The sequence below is a fragment of the Vitis riparia genome, chromosome 11, assembly GCF_004353265.1.
Source record: "Vitis riparia cultivar Riparia Gloire de Montpellier isolate 1030 chromosome 11, EGFV_Vit.rip_1.0, whole genome shotgun sequence".
Lineage (NCBI taxonomy): Eukaryota > Viridiplantae > Streptophyta > Magnoliopsida > Vitales > Vitaceae > Vitis > Vitis riparia.
The window spans coordinates 18,525,447-18,548,899 of NC_048441.1; the positions used below are offsets into that span (position 1 = coordinate 18,525,447).

A 23,453-nucleotide genomic window follows, 5' to 3' on the forward strand; every position below is an offset into this window, starting at 1 on the left:
ACTTAAAGAATTTTCATAAGAGAAACAGGTGAGGTTCGGGGAAGTACTTTGGAATTTCCAACATTGTTTTCACGTAGACTTTTGTACAAGCAAATCCACATAAATAAGTAAGTGATTTGATAGACGACGCATTTTTCCACCGCGTGATTGACTTAAAAGATTTCCACAGTGACCCCAATTCACAACTTCACGTATTAACCACAATGATTGATCATTTCTCTCCGGACCTTTTAGATATTTGTGTAACTTTTATCATTATTATATCAATATTTATTATTATTATTATTATTATAATTCAATAAATAAGGTTATGATTATTGAAATAAAATGACTTCAGACTTCACATTTCTCTTTCAATTATTCCCTTTATTAGGGTTATTATTTCCTTAATGAAATGAATTGTGGATATCGTCAAGTCATCAACTTTGTTGAAAAATATCTTCCATGGTAGCCTATATGATAAATGCTAGCTAGAATATAGAAATCAAGGAAGGGATGTTAGGAAGTGTCCCAAATTCCTAATTAGTATAGATTCCTTTTTGTAAAGAATATTATATAGAATATTTCTAGGTTGATATATTATTGTAATATTAGACTTTCTTATAGAATAAGGAAGGTTGTTGGAAATATCTCTATAAATATTCTAGATCATGAGGGGAAAAAGTCATGAGATGGAAATAGGCTTGTAGAGACTATACAAGGTGGATAGAGATGTGAGGAAGAACGGGAGGTACCCGGTGGAGCGAGATGGCTCGTAGCAAGGTATGGATACAAGGAGTGGGGAAACATGGGATGTTTCGGGAACCCAATAGTTGTATCTGGTTCTATCCTTTGTAATATTCTCTATTGTATAGTGGAATCATTATCTCTCATCCGTGGACGTAGGCATGGTTGGCCGAACCACGTTAAAACCTCATGTCCCGTATGTGTGATTGTTTTATCTTTGTGTTCTTGAACTAACATTGTTGATATCAAAGCTTTCGTTGGCACTACAAGGGAGACTGGCAGAGGAAAAATGGAAAGGAAATATGAGAAAAGAGCAAAGGGAAAGGAAAAATGGAAAGGAAGATGTATGTGTTGTGTCAAGCTTTCAATTTGTTGTGTTTTGTTCAGACTTTCAAAAACACCAAATAAAATACAAACTAAATTATCCTATAAAATAAAGAAACATAGCGAAAGAAACAAAGATAAGAGAAAGGACAAAATATTTATGAGGTTTAGTAAAAATGTTTTAACTATAATGAGCAATCCACTAATCTTCAAATCCAAATAACAAAATTAAATTGAGGGAATTTTCTCCATACAAATTGATTAAAACCACAAGAAACCTGTGTTATATGGCTTTCAATCTACATATTAAATGAACTCGACTCATTTATATATTAAAAAAAAAAGTAAAATTTTATTAATTATTCATTTTAAATAAAATATTGTTAAAAAAAAATATTATTATTCATTTTTAACAAAAAAATTTATATGTTAATATTTTTATGTTTCTAACATATACTAAAGTAGTATTTTTTTTATAAAAATATAATTTATGATTTTATTACAATATTATTATTCATTTCTTACTCAAAATATTTATTTTTAATTTATTTGTAGTAATACAACTATTTTTATTTTTAATAAGACTTGAATTAAATTAAATTTATATTATATAAATTGAATGTACAATGTTTTTTATAAATACAAAACAAAAAAAATATTTTTTTAAAACAGCTTCTCAAATACCCTTATTTTTATAAAACATTAAAAAATAATTTAAAAATAGTTTTAAAAAACATGACCCTATTTAAGAATTTTCAATATTCTTTTCACGAACCACATTTAGTCTTACAACAAAGGCGGTTTTGATGACTTGATGCCAAGGTTTGAAATATCAATAAACATGGATATATTGGTATTTGAATTTTACGGATATATCGAAAATATCAATGAATATTTTGACAAAAATATTGATATATATTTTGAATATATAAATGCTAATGTAGACTCCAAAATTTGTTCAAATTTTATTTTTACATTATTTTTTAGCTTAATTTTATCCTTAGATTTAAATCCCATTACATATACTTTTTTTGGTCCACCCACCATTTAATTATTAGTTTTTATTATTTTATATATTATTTTCTTCATTTTCCATTTTCTTTCCTTTTTCTCTTCTCATTCCTATCTCTTCATACCTTTCCCAACCACTCCACTAGATTTAAATCCCATCACATATAATTTTTTTTGGTCCACCCATCATTTAATTCTTAATTTTTATAATTTTGTATATTATTTTCTTCATTTTCTTTTTTCTTTCTTTTTTCTCTTCTCTTTCCTATCTCTTCATACCTTTCCCAACCACTCCACTTACTCCCCCATTCTCTTTCCTCCCATACTTCCCCGTTCCCAAGACCACCGCCCCCCTCATTTCCACTTTTGTTTTTTATTTTTTTTCTTTTTTCTTTTTCTCTTTCTTCCCCATATTTTCTCCATTTTTTTTCCTCCCACCCACAAGATCCCCTATTTTTTTTTAGTTTTTTTTTTTTCTTATTCTATTCTTCATCCACCCACTTCCATTGGCACACACCACTCCCACACGACATGACCCTTCATTTTCTCTCTCTCTCTCTCTTCTTATTTTCTTTCTCCCATTTTCTCATTATCTTTCTTTTTTCTTTTCTTTTTTTCGTTTTTCAAAAAAGCCATCAACCCTCACTGTCACCGGTAGGACCACGAGCCACTATTGGCCGGTGACCCCTTATTCTTTTCTCTCATTCCCTCACTTTCCCATCACACCAATTTTCTATTATTATTATTATTATTATTATCATCCCCCATTCTCTCTCCTCCCGTATCTCCTCCCATTCCCAAGACCACCGACCCCCATTTCCTCTTTTGTATATTTTTATTTTTTTATTTTTTTATTTTTCCCTTTCTTTCCTATCTTTTCTCCATTTTTTTTTTCTCCCCTCCAACTCTCACACACGACTGGTGGTCCGTCCCATTATTATTATCATTCTTCTTCCATTTTTTCCTCCCACCCACACGACTCTCTAAATTTTTTTTTTTGTTTTTTTTTTCTTCCATTCTTCATCTACCCACTTTCAGTGACACACACCACTCCCACACGCACGATCCTTCATTTTCTCTCCTCTCTCTTCTCTCATTTTCTTTCTCCCACTTTCTCATTATCTTTCTTTTCTTTTTTATTTTTATTTTCATTTTCCAAAAAAGCCATCAACCCTTACTATCACCGATAGGACCACCGGTCAGTCGCCATTGGAGAGCCACTGTCAGTCGGTGATCTCTTTCTCTTTTGTCTCATTCTCTCATTTTATTTTTATTTTCGTTTTTTAAAAAAACCATCAACCCTCACTATCACCGATATTAGTCGCCGTTGGAGAGCCACTGTCGGTCAATGACCCCTTTCTCTTTTGTCTCATTCTCTCACTTTCACATCACAATTATTATTATTATTATTATTATTAATATGAAATTTGAGCCTATTTATTGTTGGTGAATTAATTAAGAATTTTCTAATTTGGGCTAGATTAGTTGATATTTATATGGTTGTGCTCATTTTAATTATTCAATTTGACATAAGACATATTGTGGTATATTTTGGATGTGGGCTTGCATATTAAATTAGGTTGATTTATGTTGTGAACTTAGGTTTGCATATTAAATTAGGCTTGGATTATGGGATATTAAATTTAGACCTAATGAGATTTATTTTAATTTATTATGTTTTGGGTCTGATTAATTGAGTTTATATTTTGACTATTAATTTGGAAATTTTATATTAGGGCCTATGACATGTGAGATATTTTTGTTGGGTTATATTTGCTAATTTGGGTCCATTTTGATTGACAAAATTTATCGAACTAATTTGAAGTTTGGATCTTGGCTCGAATATTTGTTTTGGACTTTGTATTGGATATTTACATTTGAGCTATTTTGGTTTTTACATGGACCAATTCTACAATTCTATTGACTGAGTACGGATTTATGACAAGTGGAGAACGGAATTTAATGGAAGAAAGTGAGACTCGAAAAGTCGTAGGAAAACATTGAACTTGTTGTAAGCTTGTTTGTATACACGTTTTATTTCTCACTACTATTTGATTTTATTTTTATTAGTTTTTGTAGATATTTTTTTGTATATATTTATTGAGTGTTTACAAAATTGAATATCGAACAAACCGAAAATTTTGTTTAAATAAAAGGAATAATTTAGTAAATATGTTTTAATAAAATAACAATTTTAAAATATTCTTTTTAATAAAAAGAAAGTTTTTATTAATAAAAATTCAGAACAATGCTTTTAGAAAATCCAAAAAATAGTTTTTAATAATAATTTTCCAAAAATTTCTTTGTTTAATAAAAATTATCCAAAAATTTTTTTGTAAATAAAATTGTCCTAAAAAATAATTTTTAACCAAAAATTCTTTTGTAAATAAAGTTATATATATATTTTTTAATAATTTGTATAAGTCACTTTTCTTAAATGAAAATAAAACGAAATACGTTTTTTTAAAATAAAATTGTAAAAATTCATTCATTTATGATAAAAACAAGTAAAAATAATTTTTGTTGTCAAATTGAAATTTTGTAATAAATTCTTTTGATACAATAAGTGTAAATAACTTTTTTTGAAAATTAAATACGAATAAAATTGAATCAAATCATTAATTGAAAATAAATTGAAACTTTTTTTTTGTAAATAAATAAATTGAAATCATTAATTCAAAATTGTTTTTAATAAAATCATTTGAAATTTCTTGAAAACAAATTTGTTCAAATATTTTTTTTAATTAGTTTAATAAATCAATTTGTATAATTCTATTGTCATTTGTTTTGTACATTATTGTAATTTTATTTTGTCATCATTTTTGTGTATATTGTTTCGTTCCTTTAATTTTGGTATTATAATTAATTAATTAATTGTCACAATTCCCTTAATTCGTTTTGTAGAGACCGTACATATACGGGCTTAGAGTGATGTTACGACTCACCACCATACATTCCCAATAGGTACCCTAGATCCAAATTCGATTTTTACAGACATGTCTTTTCCAAATAAGGAGTCACATAGGGTTTTCTTTCTTGTTTTGTTTTCTCTTTAAAAAATTAAAACAAAAACAAGTGACAACTCCAAGTATTTTTCAAAAAATCAAATTTCCATCAAATAAAAAGCGAATTTTTTCGTCGAGTGGGAACACACATGAAAAATGCGGGTCCACAAAATAGCGACTTCACTAGGAAAATTTAGAGGATCAAACTTGAACTCGAATTGAGAGAAATGTAGCATTTGATTAATCGATTAATAGATACCCCCTCATTGTGCCTTTATTGTATATTTGCATGTTTTAAGGCATTGAGTGTTGACATGATGATTATTTTGTATATATGTTGCATGTGTCTTATTATATATTGATTATTGTTATCATGTGCGCTTGTATATATTTGCTTATGTTTGTATGTATTTGTTTTGTATGACTGCATGCTGCATGATAACCATTTTTCTTTATGATGCATGTTTGGTTGTTATATTCATTTGTGATATTGACATGTTGATTACATCGATTGATTTCCTGGACATGTATATTCTCATTTTTGTATATCTCATTCATATTGGCATGATTGATTCTCTTTGTTGTAAATTATCTAGTTTGTCTCAACATATTGTTTATTCTTGTTATATACCTATCTTGTTTATCCTATTTCTTGCTTAGCTTATGTATAGATATGGATAATATACTTGTTCTTTGCTTGATTGCCTGTTGCATGACTACTATTTTTCTGTGTGATGCATGTGTTGTTTGTCTATGTGGGACACACATCTATCCTCTTACCTTCAATTCCTTAGTCTTGGTCGACCTTGTTTCCCTTGATCTCATATTTGATACTAGACTTGTTACTTTGTTTGCTCTTCGACTAAGCTAGTGATTCGAAGTAGGGTTTAGTGATATGTTATATCTATGTTTGGGAGCATTTTAGAAAAAACCAACACATTGATGTTGATTGGAGTCTGATCTTTGAAGATTTGTATAACCCAAGGCTAGACTTTAAGATATTTGTGTGACCAATGTGTTTTCTCTCTGCTTAATTTGATAGGATTTTTGGATGCACCCACACCGTTCATTGTACACCTTATATTACCACTTAGTGCTGAGAGATGTGAGAACCTTTACCATTAGGAAACCCTCTATGATGCAAGGTAGTGCATGTGTGGAGGTGATGACCACCTTGCATGAAAGCGTCCCCATATATTTGGAAGTATGTAGGAGTGTGAACCCGCATTTTTCACGTGTGTCCCCACTTAATCAGCGAGACTTGATTTTTATTTGGTGAAAAATTAGTTTTGGAAAAGTCGGAGTCGCCACTTATTTTATTTTATTTTATTTTAAAAGGGAAAATAAAACAAGAAAGAAAACCCTGAAGAAATGACTCCATAGTTTTGGAAAAGCAAGTCTTGGAAAACCCGAGTCTTGGTCTGGGGATCAAGTTACCTATTGGAAAGGTACCTCTAAGAGGTAGCACCTCTCTAAGCCCTAAAGAAGTCTCTAGTAACTAAGTTGAGGGGAGTGTGACAATTAATTAATTGATTGAGGATACCTAGGCAGACTAAGGTGATTTCAGAATTAATATACCAAGCCAAAAAGTCAAATCATAATTATAAAAGAGAGTCTAGGTGTGTACCTGAACTGCTTCCCAAACGCTATCATAAAACATCAAAGTTAGTATAAAAATATGGCTCACAACATGTGTTTTATCCAAGTAAATCAAGCATACATCTAAGCACCCAAGAATCACATCAAGTATGGATATAGTCATCAATAGCATACATGTCCATAGAATTCTCGAAAGTAGGTGTGGAGGAGCGTACCTGGATAGCAAGTTGAGCACTAAAATAAGAAACAAGGTTAGCTCAACAATAGGTGTAAACAATTCTCATATATATCATAGAGAACAATTAAAATCAGTCAAATATCAAACAATCCTCTCATTTGAATCAATATCATAGAAGATATCAAGAATGTTGGACCCCCCCACCAAGGTCCAAATTAATTTTGTATGAGTTGATTCTATGAATTCCATTGTTTGGAATCATGAAGTTTGTTCATGCACTACTACAAAAATAATTTATGATGTCACTATTTATGGTGTTGCATTTAAAATAGTGACACCATTGAGCTTAAAATTTATAAATGTGACACATCATATAAAAAATATTCAATTAGGGTAGTTAGATGATGCTAATTTCATATTTATGGTGTCATTTTTTGGAAGTGACACCATATGAAATAAAAAATTTTAAATTTTATAACTCAATGGACCTTTTTTTAAAATAATGAGTAGGAACAATTTATGAAAAGTCCATCGTTTCCATATATACATTAACTAATATAAAAGTTCTTATTGTTTAACCCTAACCATCGTTTTCTTCTCCTTCTTCTCACACTCATGGTCGGCACACCCATAATTGATATTCTTTGCTTCGTAAAATCTCGGGTAAGTCAAAATCCCTTATCTATCATCTTCATTTTTTTTTATTAATGCAAAAATCTTTTTTAGTATAATTGTTTTATATCTCTTGATTTAGTATATCTATGATGTGGGTTTTGTAAATGGTGTTTTTTATCGAGTTCCAGGGAAGTAAAAACTAGGTTTAACATTCTAACATATTTTTCGTTTCATTGCTAATAAGCCCTAAAACAAATGAAAACAAGAAAAATGAATGATTTTTAACATTTTTGTCTAATTGAGAATGAGAGATACACTAGTTTGTAGTAATTTTTCACGTGAAATAATATTTTATTGAAGACTTGACTATATAGTGTATTGGTTGTAATTTTTCACATGTGAAAATATTTTATTGAAGACTTAACTATATTTGATACTTTTTTTCACCATGCTAGGAGCTTTTTGGTGAAGTCTAACAACAAAGATTGACATCTACAACAAGATGATGCTCAATTAATCCAAAAGCACTTTTTTCCACCATTTTTTGGTTGGATTTACTTGTTTCATTATCTCTAACTAACCGGAAACAGTCGAAGATATTCTAAACGATTCGGTGATCGCGAAATGACCAGTGAAAGAGTCGGTTCATGAGTTTTTCTTTCTACCAAGCAATGAGTCTTGCTCTTTTTGGGGTGTACTGGGGAAGTTTGATGATGATTTCGGCCACCCATTTGCTCAGTCTGAGAATAATCGTTGATTTCGGGAAATTTCAGACCGTGGTGCTGTGTTGACTGGGAATGGATTTTATAAAAAGAATGGTCCACTAGTGTTCCCCATGGGTAAGATTGGTCAGACAAGAATGTGGAAACATAGTGAGAGAGTGAGCTCAGCACAACCAGTTGGTGATTTGGGTCCGTTATACCCCTTCTTTGTTGGCGAGTATGCGACTTTAATGATGGCACAAATTGAGTTTTGAGAAAGAAAAGGCACTCACACTAAGAGATTGTCAATGGAGCAAGTCTAGGATCAAGGAATAGGGTCCTACAATTTGATCTCATAATCACCCAATAGGCGTAGGTGGCAGTGGAAAGTGGTGTTCCCATCATTGTTCATTTTGACCATGGAGATTCCAATAAAGCTGGAGAGATATCTTGATACTGGATGTCAGGCACTCACAATATGGGGAACAGAATCACTAGCCTTGGTGCATTTGATCAGCTTGTCCCAGAGGTGACCGAATCAATGATCCATTGGGCATCATGTATACATTTCTCCTGCATGTTTCCAGTCTGCATGGGCTACATGGCCACCTTTGGGCCATGTCACCATCTTTCATTTCCTCATTCCATGCCTTTGAAAATAATGTCTCCAAGCCTTTTTTTTGTAAATATTTTCCCAAATCCTGGTTCTCAAGTAATCCCAACTTCCCCATCTTTCATCCTTAGAGTTTTTAGATCTTAAAAGTCTCATTTTTAATAAAATGTTGATGCCATTTTTCTTTTTGGCATGCAATTTTCACTACCTACCTGATTTTTAAAATGTTTTAAAATAAGCAAGAATCAAATTCCGCAATTCCAAGTGATAGAATTTATGGAATTAATTCATGCAAAAATAAATAGGCTTTGGTGGGAGCCTAACATCAGAGGAATAAAAATAAACCTAAGTGAAGTGCAAGATTTGTCATTGGTGACTTATTACACTATTTGGTGATGCATGCGTGATATATTTTATGTTTATTAACTGTGCACTAACCTCACTTCTTGATAGCGCATTGAGGATCGTTGCTCAGGTACGCATCTATTTCCACTCTGATCATTCTCTATGTATGTATTGATTTTCATATGTGCATGATCGTTTTGAGTATCCATTGATTTCGTATCGATCGTCACGTCAGTTTCATTTTATTAGTAGAGATCCATTTTTAGGGACTTAGAGGGGTACTACGGTCTTTACCGTACCTTCCCGATAAGTAACTTGACCCCCGAGCCAGATCCTAATTTTCACAAACCACCTTTTCCAAAACAAGGAGTCACACTTAGGGTTTTCTTTCTTATTTTGTTTACCCTTTTAAAAATAAAACAAAAATAAGTGGCGACTCCAAGTCATTTTCTAATAAATAAAATCATTTTTCAAATTAAATCGAGCTCGCCATCGAGTGGAAGCGCATGAACCGAAATGCAAGGTCCACAAATTTTAATATAATATTATATTACAATAAAATATTTTTTTATTTTACTATTTTAAAATATTCATACATTCTTAAATATTTTTTCAACTAAATATAGTGATGGAAATGTGTGTATATATGTAAGATCCAATGGTTGGGATATCGTGTTATGCAGCAGTACTATAATTTTTTCCAAGAGAGGGAGGGATTCAAATTCACCTATATGTGAAAATATAAAGAATATAAATTGCTTTTTCAACCTATAAAAGAAGCAAATTATGTGCACAGGCTGTGAGTGCCAAAGAGCTCTTTTTTAAGAGAGAGTATGAGTGAAAGAACAAACTCTTTTTTTTAATTCACATTGAATTAACATCCACAACCACAAATTCTGAATTTGACCACAAGGTTTGAATTCTTCTTATTCTCTAATGTCTTATGACAAGGACCACCCACTCCATTTCCAAAAAAGGGAAGGTTGCCTCTCAATATTGTAAATGCTAAATAAATTTCAAACCATCTTATTTGCTAGAATGTGAACTAATTCCAAATTAGTTGTTTGACAATTCCCATTGCTAATCAAATGGAAGGGAAAGAAAGGGAAGGGGGAAAAGGAGAGAAGTCCATTTGTTCTTGAAATATACTTCTAAACTATGAATAAGGCTAAACCTTAAGATGAAAAGGAAAAACCCAGAAACAATGGTCTCCTATTAACATATCTGATAACCATTTAGAGGCATGGAATTACCTGGAGAAGAAGATGAGTCATAAACTTTTATAGTATGTCCATTGATGGGTGCTCTTCCAATTTGAATCTTTGAATTCCACCACTTGCATTTCTGGATACAGAAGGATAGAAAATCTTGATAAATATACGACATATCTTCCATTGGTGGAGGTTTCAAGAAAATATAGTGTAGAATTTGTCTCTGCTTATTCCTATTTTATTGGGTGTCTCCAAAAAATACATACTATGTACAAAGTGTAGAGCAAAGAATTTGTTACAATGGTGGATTCAGGGCTTGAGAGCTGAAACAATCAGGATCTGAGAATGATTTCCTTGAAAATCTTCATTGTGGTTTTCCCCTGATCTGGAACCAGACTAGCTGAAGCTGAAGCTACTCCTCCACCCTTGTGACACAGCATCCCACACTCAAAATCACTAACTGTATGTGTATAGTATGAACATTTACACACCAAAGACCAACAATCTGATGGTAGAATCAACAAACCCACAACAAAAAAAAACCTAACAGAAGTAGAATATAGGAGGATTTCCATTTACTGTAATCTTTGTTTCAAATTTCTTCCTTGTTTTCATCTATTCGAGCTGAAGGTACTTTTTCTTTTTCCTTGTGATCCCTGCGCTTCCTGCGAAACCACCTATTGACGCAAATGTTGTTGCCTATGAAAACAAGGCACATGAGCGAAAACCATGTTAAGACCAATGTCTCAGTTACATCATGGAGGTGACCATAAACATACCAATGTCTCAGTTACATCATGGAGGTGACCATAAACATTCTTTGGTGACATGTAGCGTAGAGACAGGAAGTAATGACTTGCGCACTAATAGCAATCCACATTATTATCATTTGAACCCACATCCATCTCCAGAGACAGGAAGTAATGACTTGCGCACTGATAGCAATCCACATTATTATCATTTGAACCCACATCCATCTCCGCCGTTTTAGAGGTAGTCCACTAACAAGTAGAAGGATCATACTGAGAGATGCAAGAAAAACGAGTGTGTTGAATATCATGTACAGACCATACTCAGTTCTCTGGCTATATGGCATTACAGCATTACCAACTTTGTGGGGGTTCTCAACAGGGTTGCCATTGGAGTCAACTGTAAGATCATCTTGCCAAACACCTCCTGGTGGGCTTATTCCAGCTTGGAAGGCCACAGTAGCATTCCTATGCTCTTTGATGAGGCCAGGGCTTTTATCTCTGGGGAGGCTAACCCTTTTATGATAGGCCTCTTCACCGGAACCGCATCAGGCAGAATCATGTTGAAATCCTTAGAACTTAAGGCTCCTACACCTAAAAGGTAATCTTCAATGTCCATATCCCTCAAATCTCTGGGGCTTTGCATTAAGATATCAAAAGCAGTAAAGCCACTTGCATTCAATGCGTTGACTTCCATTCCAAATTTAGTAAGCAGAAATTTTATCATCTGCACGACATACAAACAAACTTCTTGCATTAATCCCTTTGACAATATCCCCAATTGTAAACATTCACAAATCATAAATGGATAGGAACCTAAAGAATTGAGCAAATTTGATTTGAAGTGGCATAGATTTGAGGCAAATCAATTGAAGAATTAATGATTTCAACGTTCAATAATTGATTCAATCTGTTCCAAATGTGAAGCAGAAGATCGAAACCATACCTCAATCTGCTTCTAGGCCACAGCAATATGTAGAACAGTGTTGCCATCAGAGTCCTTCCGATTCACAATCTCACCATCATCTCCCCCCATCGCTTCTACCAACACCTCCAACCGATTCTGCATCACGTACAGGTGCAAAACCGTCTCCCCCCGATCCCTCACCACCCGAGTCGCCACCGGTTTGACCCGGGCCAACTCGCTGAGAACCTCGGCTCGCCCTTTGAACGCCGCCACGTGGAGAGGCGTCCTCCCATCTTCATTTCGCACTGTGCAGATCTCAGGATCTGCCAGCAGCAGCTGCCTCACCACCTCCGCTTGGCCTTTAGCCACCACCAGGTGAAGAGGCGCCGCGCCGTGGAAATCCAACTCGGCAGCAAGCTCGGGTTTTAGAGTGAGAAGCTCTTTGACGAAATGAAGGTGGCCGAGCATGGCAGCGATGTGAAGAGGCGTCTCGGAGATGCAAGAGACGACGGTTCTATTGAGGATTAGGCTCTTCTTGAAGAATTTCCAGTAAAGAATCTACGCTTCCCTTCTTGCCGCCTCCGATAGCCTTGTCTCCATCTTCCTCTCCCCAAAACCTCTGTTTCTTTCTTCTCTGTTCCCTTCAGTTTTCTCTGTTTTTTTATGACCTTTTTTTGGGGTGACCCCCGGTGAATGCCAATTAGGCAAAGTAGCAATTAACAACTAGTAGTTTAGTTTGTTACAACAGCATTAGTTATTTTTGTTTTCTTTGTTAAAACTTTGTTAGCCTCTGTTTTTCTAAACCCTGCTATATATATAGCAGAGGTGTTGTATTGTAGATATATAATAAAATCCCTATCTCTCTTTCTCACTCTCTTCTTCTTCCTATCTTGGTATCAGAGCAACAGTGCTCACGCATCAATTGCCGCTGTGAATCAGACTACTGGAGAGGTGTTACATTCGGATCCTTCAGCTGAAGCTAGAAGAGGCAATCCGACGACCACGGACGAATCTTTGAGAATGGTAATAAGCCCTTTGAGTCAGCTTATTACGATACATCTAGAGGATGATAATTTCTTGATGTGGAAGTATCAAATTGAAAATGCTGTACGGGGTTATGGTCTTGAAGGTTTCTTGTTTCGAACAGAGCAAGTTCCACCAAAGATGGTCACTGATGAAACAGGGTTTTTGGTTCCAAATCCCAAATTCAGAGATTACCAACGCCAAGATCATCTGTTGATTTCTTGGCTTCTATCTTCAACCGGAAGTGCATTATTGCCTCAGGTTGTTGGGTGTTCTTCAGCTTTTGAGGTATGGAATACAATTTCCCAGAATTTCAATTCTCAATCTTCTGCAAAAGTTATGTTCTACAAGAGTCAAATGCAGATGTTAAAAAAGGATGGTCTGACTATGAGAGATTATCTTACCAAAATGAAGAATTATTGTGATCTTCTTGCTATTGCTGGTCACAAAATTTCAGACACAGATCATATACTTGCTATAATGCAAGGTCTTGGAGATGAATACGAGTCTGTCATTGTTGTTATCTCCTCGAAAAAGTCTTCTCCTTCTCTTCAATATGTCACCTCGACTTTGATTGCTCATGAAGGAAGAATTGCACACAAAATCTCTTCTAATGATCTTTCTGTGAATTACACCTCTCAGTATTCTAATAGAGGTTCTTCTTCCTCTTGGAATTCTAATGGCTACCCTTCTAGTGGTTTTCAGAATAGGAATCAATTTGGAGGAAATCAGGTGACTAGAGGGTCTTTTGTTCATAACAAAGGAAGAGGTCGTGGCAGAGCTCAAGGAGGAATCAAGCCTCAGTGTCAGCTACGCAATAAATTTGGCCATACTGTTCATCGTTGCTTCTATAGGTATGATCCAAATTTCCATGGGAATATGCCTGCTAATGGACCTACTCCTGGTGTTTTAGGAAGTGGTGCAAGGAATGGAGCATCTGGTTCAATTTCTAGTGCTGGAAATGTCAATCTCACTGAGTATAATGCTCAAGAAGATCAAGATTACTCAGAAATGGAAGCAATGGTTGCCACTCCTGAAGATCTTCAAAATTGTTGTTGGTTCCCAGATTCAGGAGCCAAAAACCATGTTACTCATGATCTTGGCAACCTCAATTCTGGTGCTGAGTATAATGGTAACTCAAAAATCCACATGGGAAATGGGACTGGACTTAAAATTTCACACATTGGTTTATCTGTTTTTCCTTCTTCTTCTAGTCCAAATAAAGTTCTTTTCCTTAAAAATATTCTTAGAGTTCCTGCAATTAAGAAAAATCTGTTAAGTGTTTCTCAATTTGCTAGAGATAATAATGTTTATTTTGAGTTTCATCCAAAGGTTTGTTTTGTTAAAGACAAATCTAATCACTCTTTACTCTTGCAGGGCAATCTGGCATAAAGGACTCTATCAGTTCAACCTGTCAAAGAAACTCTTTGGAAAAGCATCTGGTCTTTCTTTATCAAATGGTAAAAATGAACTTACATGTTGTAATGCTTCTCTTGTGCATAATGACAATTCTGATTTTCCTGTTTCATGTTTTTGATCTATGGCATAAAAGGCTTGGTCATCCGGCCTCAAAAATTGTAACACGGGTTCTCAATGATAATAAAATTCCATTTTCTACCAAATCTGGTTCTTCAATTTGTTCAGCTTGTCAGCTCGGAAAAAGTCATAATTTGCCTTTTCCAATTTCTCAAACTGTGTATACTAAGCCTCTTCAGTTAGTTGTATCAGATTTATGGGGGCCAACTCCAATTAATTCTTCTTATGGGTTCACATATTATGTTTCTTTTGTTGATGCATACTCTAGATACACCTGGGTTTATTTCTTGAAAACTAAGTTACAAACTAGAGAAGCCTTTTTAATGTTTAAAGCTCAAGCTGAACTCCAATTTGGTTGTAAACTCAAAACCTTTCAAACAGATTGGGGTGGTGAATTTAGAAGTTTGAAAACCTATTTTGAACAAAATGGTATAATACATAGGCTTTCATGTCCTCATACTTCAAAACAGAATGGCATTATTGAAAGAAAGCATAGACATATAGTGGAGTTAGGTTTGACTCTTCTTGCTCAAGCTTCTCTTCCACTTAAATATTGGCCTGATGCTTTTTCCACAGCTGTTTTTCTTATCAACAGGTTGCCTACTGAGGTCTTAAAGCAAAAGTGTCCCTATGAGTTTTTGTTTAATTCTAAACCCAATTATTCTCAGCTTAAGGTGTTTGGCTGCCTTTGTTTTCCTCACCTAAGACCTTACAATAAACATAAACTAGATTTTAGGTCCTCACCTTGTACTTTCCTTGGTTACAGTTCTAAACACAAATGGTATAAATGCTTAAATCAGCAAGGAAGAATGTTTATTTCTAGAAGTGTTGTCTTTGATGAAACTAAGTTTCCTTTTGCAGATAGACTTCAAAAACCTGTTCAAATTGTTTCACATTCAACAGTTGGTCTTCCTTGCATTCCTTTAGTTAAAAACCTAGAGCCACTAAGTGCCAGTCCTTCACTGTCACTTCCCACATCTTCAACTCAGTCAAGTCATCAACTTGATGAGAATCTTGGTTCAGACATTAGGTCTATTCAACAAGATTTATCAAACACTGATTCTTCTTCAACTGTGCCAATTCTAAATGAGTCAGCTTCCATACCTTCTTCTTCTAATCTATATGCTCTTCCTAGTACAATTCCTTTATTAACAAATTCAGATGAACCAAATGAATCTATCAATACAAGACCAGTCACTTTTCCACAACAGCCACATCATATGGTTACGAGGTCAAAGAATGGTATTTTTAAACCAAAAGTCTATACTGTTGATCTTAATGTTGAAGAACCTAATACTTTCCAGGAAGCAATCTCTCATCCCAAATGGAAAGAAGCAATGGATGAAGAATTTAGAGCTTTGATGAAGAACAAGACTTGGTCTTTGGTTTCTCTTCCAACTAACAGAACTTCTATTGGGTGCAGATGGGTTTTTAAACTCAAAAGAAATCCTGATGGTTCTGTCTCTAGGTACAAAGCTCGTCTAGTAGCAAAGGGCTACTCTCAAGTTCTTGGTTTTGATTTTTATGAAACCTTCAGCCCAGTTGTGAAGCCTACTACAATTAGAGTTGTTCTTGCTATTGCTGTTTCTCAAAGCTGGTCTATAAGGCAGTTGGATGTCAATAATGCTTTTTTAAATGGTGAATTGCAAGAGGAAGTTTACATGGACCAACCTCCAGGTTTTGATGGCAAAACCAATCAAGAACAAAAGCTAGTTTGCAAACTACATAAGGCCTTGTATGGCTTAAAGCAGGCACCTCGGGCTTGGTTTGACAAACTCAAGATTTCTCTTCAACAGTTTGGTTTTTCTTCCACTAAGTCAGATCAGTCCCTATTTGTAAGGTTTACCAGCTGTTCTTCTCTTTTTGTTCTTGTTTATGTTGATGACATTGTTGTGACAGGGAATAGTAGTCAAGAGATTCACGAGCTTATCTCAAGGTTAAGTGGTTTGTTTTCCCTTAAAGATCTTGGTGAGCTTAGCTATTTTTTGGGAATTGAAGTAAAGAAAACTACAGATGGTGGACTTCATCTTTCTCAAAAAAAATACATTCAGGATTTGCTCAAGAAGACTAAAATGGATGGAGCTAAGTCACTTCCCACTCCTATGCTTTTTGGTCTAAAACTTTCAGCTGGAATGGGTGATCCAATTGATAATTTTTTTTAGTACAGAAGTGTTGTTGGAGCTTTGCAATACATAACCATCACTAGACCTGAGATTGCCTTTAGTGTCAACAAGGTTTGCCAATTTATGCAGAAGCCTTTAGATACTCATTGGAAGGCTGTCAAACGAATTTTAAGGTATCTCAATGGCACTACAGATCTTGGTATTGTGTTGAAGCCATCAGAAACTATGAATTTAGTGGGGTTCTGTGATGCTGACTGGGGAGTGATGTTGATGATCGAAGGTCTACATCTGGGCATTGTGTTTTTCTTGGGAAAAGCTTGGTTTCATGGAGTTCAAAAAAGCAGCATACTATTTCCAGATCTAGTACTGAAGCAGAATATAGAAGCTTGGCTAGCTTGACCTCAGAAATGTTATGGTTGCAGTCCCTCTTGTCTGAGCTCCAAACTAAGATGACTATGGTTCCTGTAATTTGGTGTGACAATATAAGTATTGTTTCCCTTTCAGCTAATCCAGTTTTGCATTCAAGGACTAAGCATATGGAGTTAGACCTTTATTTTGTAAGAGAGAAAGTGATGGAGAGAAAGCTGGTGGTCAATCATGTACCAACTGAGGATCAAGTTGCAGATGTGTTCACAAAGCCTTTATCTTTCAGATTCTTTGACAAGCTGCGTGAAAAGCTTACTGTTACTTCTCTTGATCTAAAGAATGGAGATTAGGCTTGATGTTGCTGGGATGTTCTCAGGATCTCCTTTTGAAAGTCTGATTGCTTCTACTGAGTGGTAAAAAGCTTGAATGATTGAAGTTTATGGTGGCAGGTTCAGTGGCTCATGGTGGCAGGTTCAGTGGCTCCCAGAGGCTTGCTCCCAGAGGCTTCATTTGAGGGAGCAAATTAGGCAAAGTAGTAGCAGGTTCAGTGGTTCCTAGAGGCTTCGTTTGAGGGAGCAAATTAGGCAAAGTAGCAATTAAAAACTAGTAGTTTAGTTTGTTACAACAGCATTAGTTATTTTTGTTTTCTTTGTTAAAACTCTGTTAGCCTCTGTTTTTCTAAACCCTGCTATATATATAGCAGAGGTGTTGTATTGTAGATATATAATAAAATCCCTATATCTCTTTCTCACTCTCTTCTTCTTCTTATCTATGCCAACCTCTTTGTATCTCCTCCATCGAACTAATTAGTATGTTTTTTTTTTCCTGTGATTTTTAAAAAACATTTATAATTATTTTTAATATTTAAATTATAAAAAAAAATTAGTATTAAAATGATTAAAAACGTTACTTATGTTAAAAATATCTTTTAAAATCACTATCAAATAAACTCTTATTCTCAGTAACACAATTTAAAAATGATAATTTTTTAAACAAATTCTTATTTTTAACTAACAAACACTTCTATAAAATAAAATAATTATCTATACATACCCAAAGATTTTTATTTATTTTTTATGGTATGGTAAATTAATTTTCTCTAAATTTATGTAAGTAAGTTTGTTTAAATTTTAATCTTATTAGATAAGTGTGATAGTATATAAATAAATCTTATATATAATTAATCAATAAACACTTATTTTTATGGCGGGTACTCTTCATGTAAACATTAATATCATAATTATCATAATGAAATTAATAAGATAAATTTCATGAACATTTTTTTTTATTTTAAATATTTTATGATTTTTTTTTCATTCAAATGATCTAAGTTAAACTTTTAAAGAGTTTGACATTAACAATACACCTATGTAAGTTAGAAAACATAGTATATATTGTGAAATCAAAGTTTGGTTAATCTCGGTTTTGATGATAACAAAATAAAATTTAGAACTAATGATTATATTTCAAGTGTAATTAGGTAAGACGATTTTTAAAGTGACAATTACAAAAACAAATCAAGTTAAGGAGAAATAATGAAAAAGAAGATTATTTCAAAGAAAAATGTTTTTCAAGATTTAAACTTCATAAGATCTCTTTATAAGGTTGTTGGTGCATTAAAATTTTCATGCATTACATTCTTTACTTATGTACCAAAATCATACAAGAGTTATTTTGTTTTAAATATTTTAAAATTGGATGATTTTATGTTTTCAACTAAAACCTTGTATCAAATGTTTTCCAAACTTGTTTAAAATATTTTAAATTGAAAAAGTTTATTGTTGACCTAAAAACGGCTCAACCGGTTGAATCGGATGAGGAATCGATCAACCCCCAACTCAACCAATCGAGTGGTGTAAAAAAAAAATATTATCTCTCTTTCAGAACGGTTGTTCAATCGGTCAAGGTTAAACAAGAATCGGTCGACCCCCACCTCAATCGGTTGAGGTCGGGTCGAGGTCCAACGGTCATCTGTCAAATATTAAATGCTAATTGCTAGTTAACTAGTCGACCCACAGCTCGACCAGTCGTACCCTCAACAATTAATTTGACATTTTTCCTCTATAAAAAGGCTTCAATCTTCATTGTTCATGTGTTTAACATTTTCAAACATTTCTTGAATATATTTGAGCCTTGAAATAGTTTTTTTGAGTGCATCATTATTCTAAAACTTGCATATCTTTAGTGCACCATTCAATCCTAGTTTTCTTATATCATTTGAACCTAAAGTTTTGTACTAGAATTTTGTGAAATCATTTGTAAATCTTTGAGAAGAAAAGTCTAAGTGTGAGGTATCACTTAGGGAATCTCAAGTGAGGAGTATCACTTGAGGAGTTGTTTAAGAGTAGGATATCTCTTGAGAAGTGTAAAGGGTGCTTGGAGCCAAAAGTCCAAGAGGGTGGATTGGAACAATAATCCAATTGTATTGCCTGAAGGTTTGGTTTTGAAGCCTTGAAATAGTGAAACCTCAAGCTTGGGATTGAAGTTAAAAGAGAGTGGATGTAGACCGAGTTGCATCAAACCACTATAAAATGTTGTATTTGTATTATCTCTTCCCTACTCTTTTACTTTATATACAATTGTCTTTATATTCTTTTATTATATACTTGCATATAATTGTCTCTTACATTTATACTTTTTAAATTTGTAAAAAGAGACCATCACATTTTTCACTCCCCTTTAAAATGATTACCTTAGGTTGAATTAACCTTATTTTTCTAACATATACATATCATATCACATATCATAGGACTAAATTCCATAAATTTAAGTTCTTTTAAAATTTGGGTATCCTAGAGTTTCATTTGATAAAAAATTAAAGTTATATTTGGTTCTCAAAATGTATTAAATAAAGAAAAAATTGCTAAAAAAAATTATATATATATATATAGTTATATTAGGAAAAATATAAACAAAAATCAAATATAATTAAAAAGCTACCTATTTTTTAATTAATCAATCATCATATGAAAATAGTTTTTTTTTTAAAAAGTGACATGAGTTTTAACCAATATATAGAAATAATTTATTTATTTTACTACTATGTTTTATTCACCAAAGGTTAAAGGGATAAATTTTAGAGGAAAGAAAATAAAGAGAAAAATAAAAGAAAAAATAAATAATAGAATTAAAATCAATAAATAATTTTCATGTTCTACTTCAAATTCATTTTATTTATTTAATTTTTTTGTATAAAAATTAAATAACTTAAAAATATATCAAATTTTTATTAATTTTAATTATATTTATTTATTTTCATAAAAATCAAACATTAGAGATTTTCATTAAAATCAAACATAACAAAATTATTTTCTTTATTTTTTTTAATACTTTTGGAAAATCAAACAAAACCTTTTTTTCTTTTTCTTTTTTCTTTTTTTTCTTTCTACTTTTTCACTTTTTTTTTTCTTTGGTATTTATTTCAATTTTTTTTAAAACCAAACATAAGTATGTATTTAAATTATATGTTTCAACCTCATCACATATGAATAATTGTTTCTCCATGCGTGCAGACCGGTATACATATAAACTGAAGATTTTAAAGAAATGTCTTACCATGTAAACATAGGAAAGACTATTAAGAAAGAAAGAGCATCATTCCTTCTAGATATTTTCTTTGGACTAGAGGTGGGACCAAGACAACCAAGGTCGTATGATCATTTTGAATTTGATTTTTGAAGCAATCCATATCGTTGACTTTTGGATTCAAGAAGGGTGGGTCGTGCCACGTACATGGGTACTAAGTTTAATTAAATTGATGACGTCTTGATTGTAAGTCTAGGTTATATGTGAAATATATAAAAAATTAAAGAAATATGAGAACTAAGCCGGATTATTTCCTCTTCCTTTTCTATTTCGAAAACATGATTGACGGCTCAAGTTAGGAAAGGGAGCAAAAGCAAAATGGGCTTTGGGTGTTTCTCTCCTGAGCCCAAGGCCCATTTTGTTTAGATAAAATTCTGGATTTATCCATATTTTGAAGTCATAATCATGTTTGTCGGAATTGGATTTTATTTAATCTGGAATTAAAATTCTAGTACAAAACAACAATAGAAACATACAAACAAACATTATAATTATTATGGTCATGTTCCTAATTAATGCCTTTTCCTTCCTTCTACATTAGAGCTGGTCCCAATTCACTCTCCCATTCGAAGCTGAAGAAGGAGACCTCAGCTTCTCAAACCAACCCCAATACTCCGGATTAAACTGCGCCGGAGAAGACAACCCACTAGGCCTCGGCGTGAAAGGGCCCGCCGTGCCTCTCCAAAATGCCAAGCACTTCATCAGCACATCTCCCAACTTCCCATCATTGATCGCCTCATAAACCTTCTCTATATCCTCTCCGGGACTCACCTTGTTTTCACCACTAAGGAGCTTGGTTCCCACTTCTTTCCTCACAAATCCGTATATGGGGCAAGTCCTGCATTTCTTGATTCTGTTTGGTATTGGGAAATCTCCATTATCAAACCTTTCTCTTGCTTTTGATATCTCCTCAATCAGTCTCTCCTTCAGCTCCTCTTGAAATATGGGGATGCGCTTGAAAATGGAATAGCCTGCAGAGTCGGTGGATTTGGGGTCTTTGAGAGCTCTTTCAACTAGTACATCTCGGAGTTGAGGCAAAAAAGTGTATGAAGGGTTAGTGGGATCGTCGATATAGGAGAAGACTAGCAAGTTTTCGACGACCTGCTGGAGTTCTTTCTCGCAGAAACGAGATTCTAGCAGCGTCCCATCTTCATCTGTGTAAAGGGTTTTTCTTGCTACTTGGGTGATGAGATGTTTCACTACTTCCCTCATGTTTTCTTCTAGGTGTCTCAGGTCAACTGCCTGGCAAAGTGCCACCATGTAAGTTGCAGACATGAGCTTTAGGATCTCCACTGCTTCAGCACTCTTCCTTGCAGAGATTAATCCCAGAGAATTCACATCCTGATTGTGTTGTTCAGCGCTCTGCACGTGTGTTGTGACCGGGTTCGCCAGGTATTGAAGCTCGGAGCAGTAGGCAGCCATGGCTATCTCAGCACCTTTGAAGCCATAGTCCAAGCTCGGGTTGGGGCCCCCACTCAAATTGGAAGGCAACCCATCATTATAATAGTCACAGACCAGCTCGGAGAATTGAGCAAACATGAGCTTCCCAATTGTTGCAATGGCAATCCGGAGATTGTCCATGGAAACACCAATAGGGGTCCCTTGGAAGTTCCCTCCATGAAGAGCAAGGTCCCGAGAGACATCGATCAAAGGGTTGTCATTGACAGAATTGATTTCCCTCTCAATTGCATGTGTTGCCATGCGAATGACCTCAATCTGAGGCCCCAGCCACTGGGAAGAAGTTCTGAGCGCATACCGGTCTTGTTTAGGCTTCATCAACACATCCTTCTCTTGACGAAGCTTTGCTGCTTTCATGTAGTCACTTTCATCAAGAAGAAACTCCATGATAGCAGCTGATTCAATCTGGCCAGGATGGTGTTTCAGCTCATGAGTCAGTGGATCCGTAAACTCAGGCTTGCCATTCATCACTTCACAGAACAAGGCAGACAGAACCTCCGCAAGGAGCCCCAAGATGTTGGCATCAAAACAAACCGTTGTGGCCACCGCTGACCCAACAGCAGTCCCATTCACAAGAGCCAGACCTTCCTTCGCCTGCAGCTGAAAAGAAGCTTCAATTCCAGCTCTCTCAGAGCTTCCATGGCTGTGATTTCTTCCCCCTCAGGCGTCACAACCTTGGAATTATGCCTCCCAGTTAATACTCCAGCAATATAAGATAAGGGCACAAGGTCCCCAGAAGCAGTGATGGTCCCCCTCAAAGGCAGCTTAGGGATCAAATTGAGGTTTATCAGCTTGGCCATGGCCTCAAGTATCTCCTACCGAATACCCGAATACCCTTGCATCAGAGTATTGGCTCGGACAAGCATAGCAGCCTTCGAAAAACTCGCTGGAAGAGTCTCCTTCCCGATCACTCCAGCGTTGAGAAATCGAATCAGCTCGGTCTGAAGATCAGCGGTCTTGTTGGTCCGCCGATGGGAAGTGGCACCCGTGTCCGTGCCCCGAGAGATATTCTCAGCTACCCAATCAGCACTCCTCGTCACGCGGCCTCGGGCGGCCGCCTCATCGAGAGCGACCCTAACATGATCCCCACGTGCAAGAGCAGTGACCTGGGCCACTGTGAGAGCCGTGCCCTGAATATCCACAGTTTGCGCATGTGCAAACTGCGACACCATGGCGCACACCTCATCAAAATGACCACACTGTAGGGCCTCAGCAGCCTTCTTCCAGGTCGGTGGAGCCAGTACGTGACGAGACTTCCCCAATATGCAGAAGGGGTTCTCTTCCTCTATAGGTAGAAGGAGAGTGGTGTTGGATTAAGGGTATGGAAACAAACACTATAAGGAAAAAGGTATATGGTGACATTTATAACGAGTTACCA

At 34.7% G+C, this 23,453-nt stretch overlaps 1 protein-coding gene and 1 pseudogene across 1 annotated transcript; both read right to left on the bottom strand.

Annotated features, from left to right (window-relative positions):
• Window positions 1–10,943: 10,943 nt before the first annotated feature.
• Window positions 10,944–11,774, bottom strand: LOC117924834. Its single transcript, XM_034843539.1, has 4 exons — window positions 11,672–11,774; window positions 11,335–11,609; window positions 11,108–11,191; window positions 10,944–11,027 (listed from the first exon to the last, which is right to left on the bottom strand). Exons 1-4 carry the CDS (start codon window positions 11,772–11,774, stop codon window positions 10,944–10,946), a joined length of 546 nt encoding a protein of 181 aa, XP_034699430.1.
• A 9,310-nt stretch (window positions 11,775–21,084) lies between these two features.
• LOC117925379 lies at window positions 21,085–23,037 on the bottom strand (annotated as a pseudogene).
• Window positions 23,038–23,453: the final 416 nt, after the last annotated feature.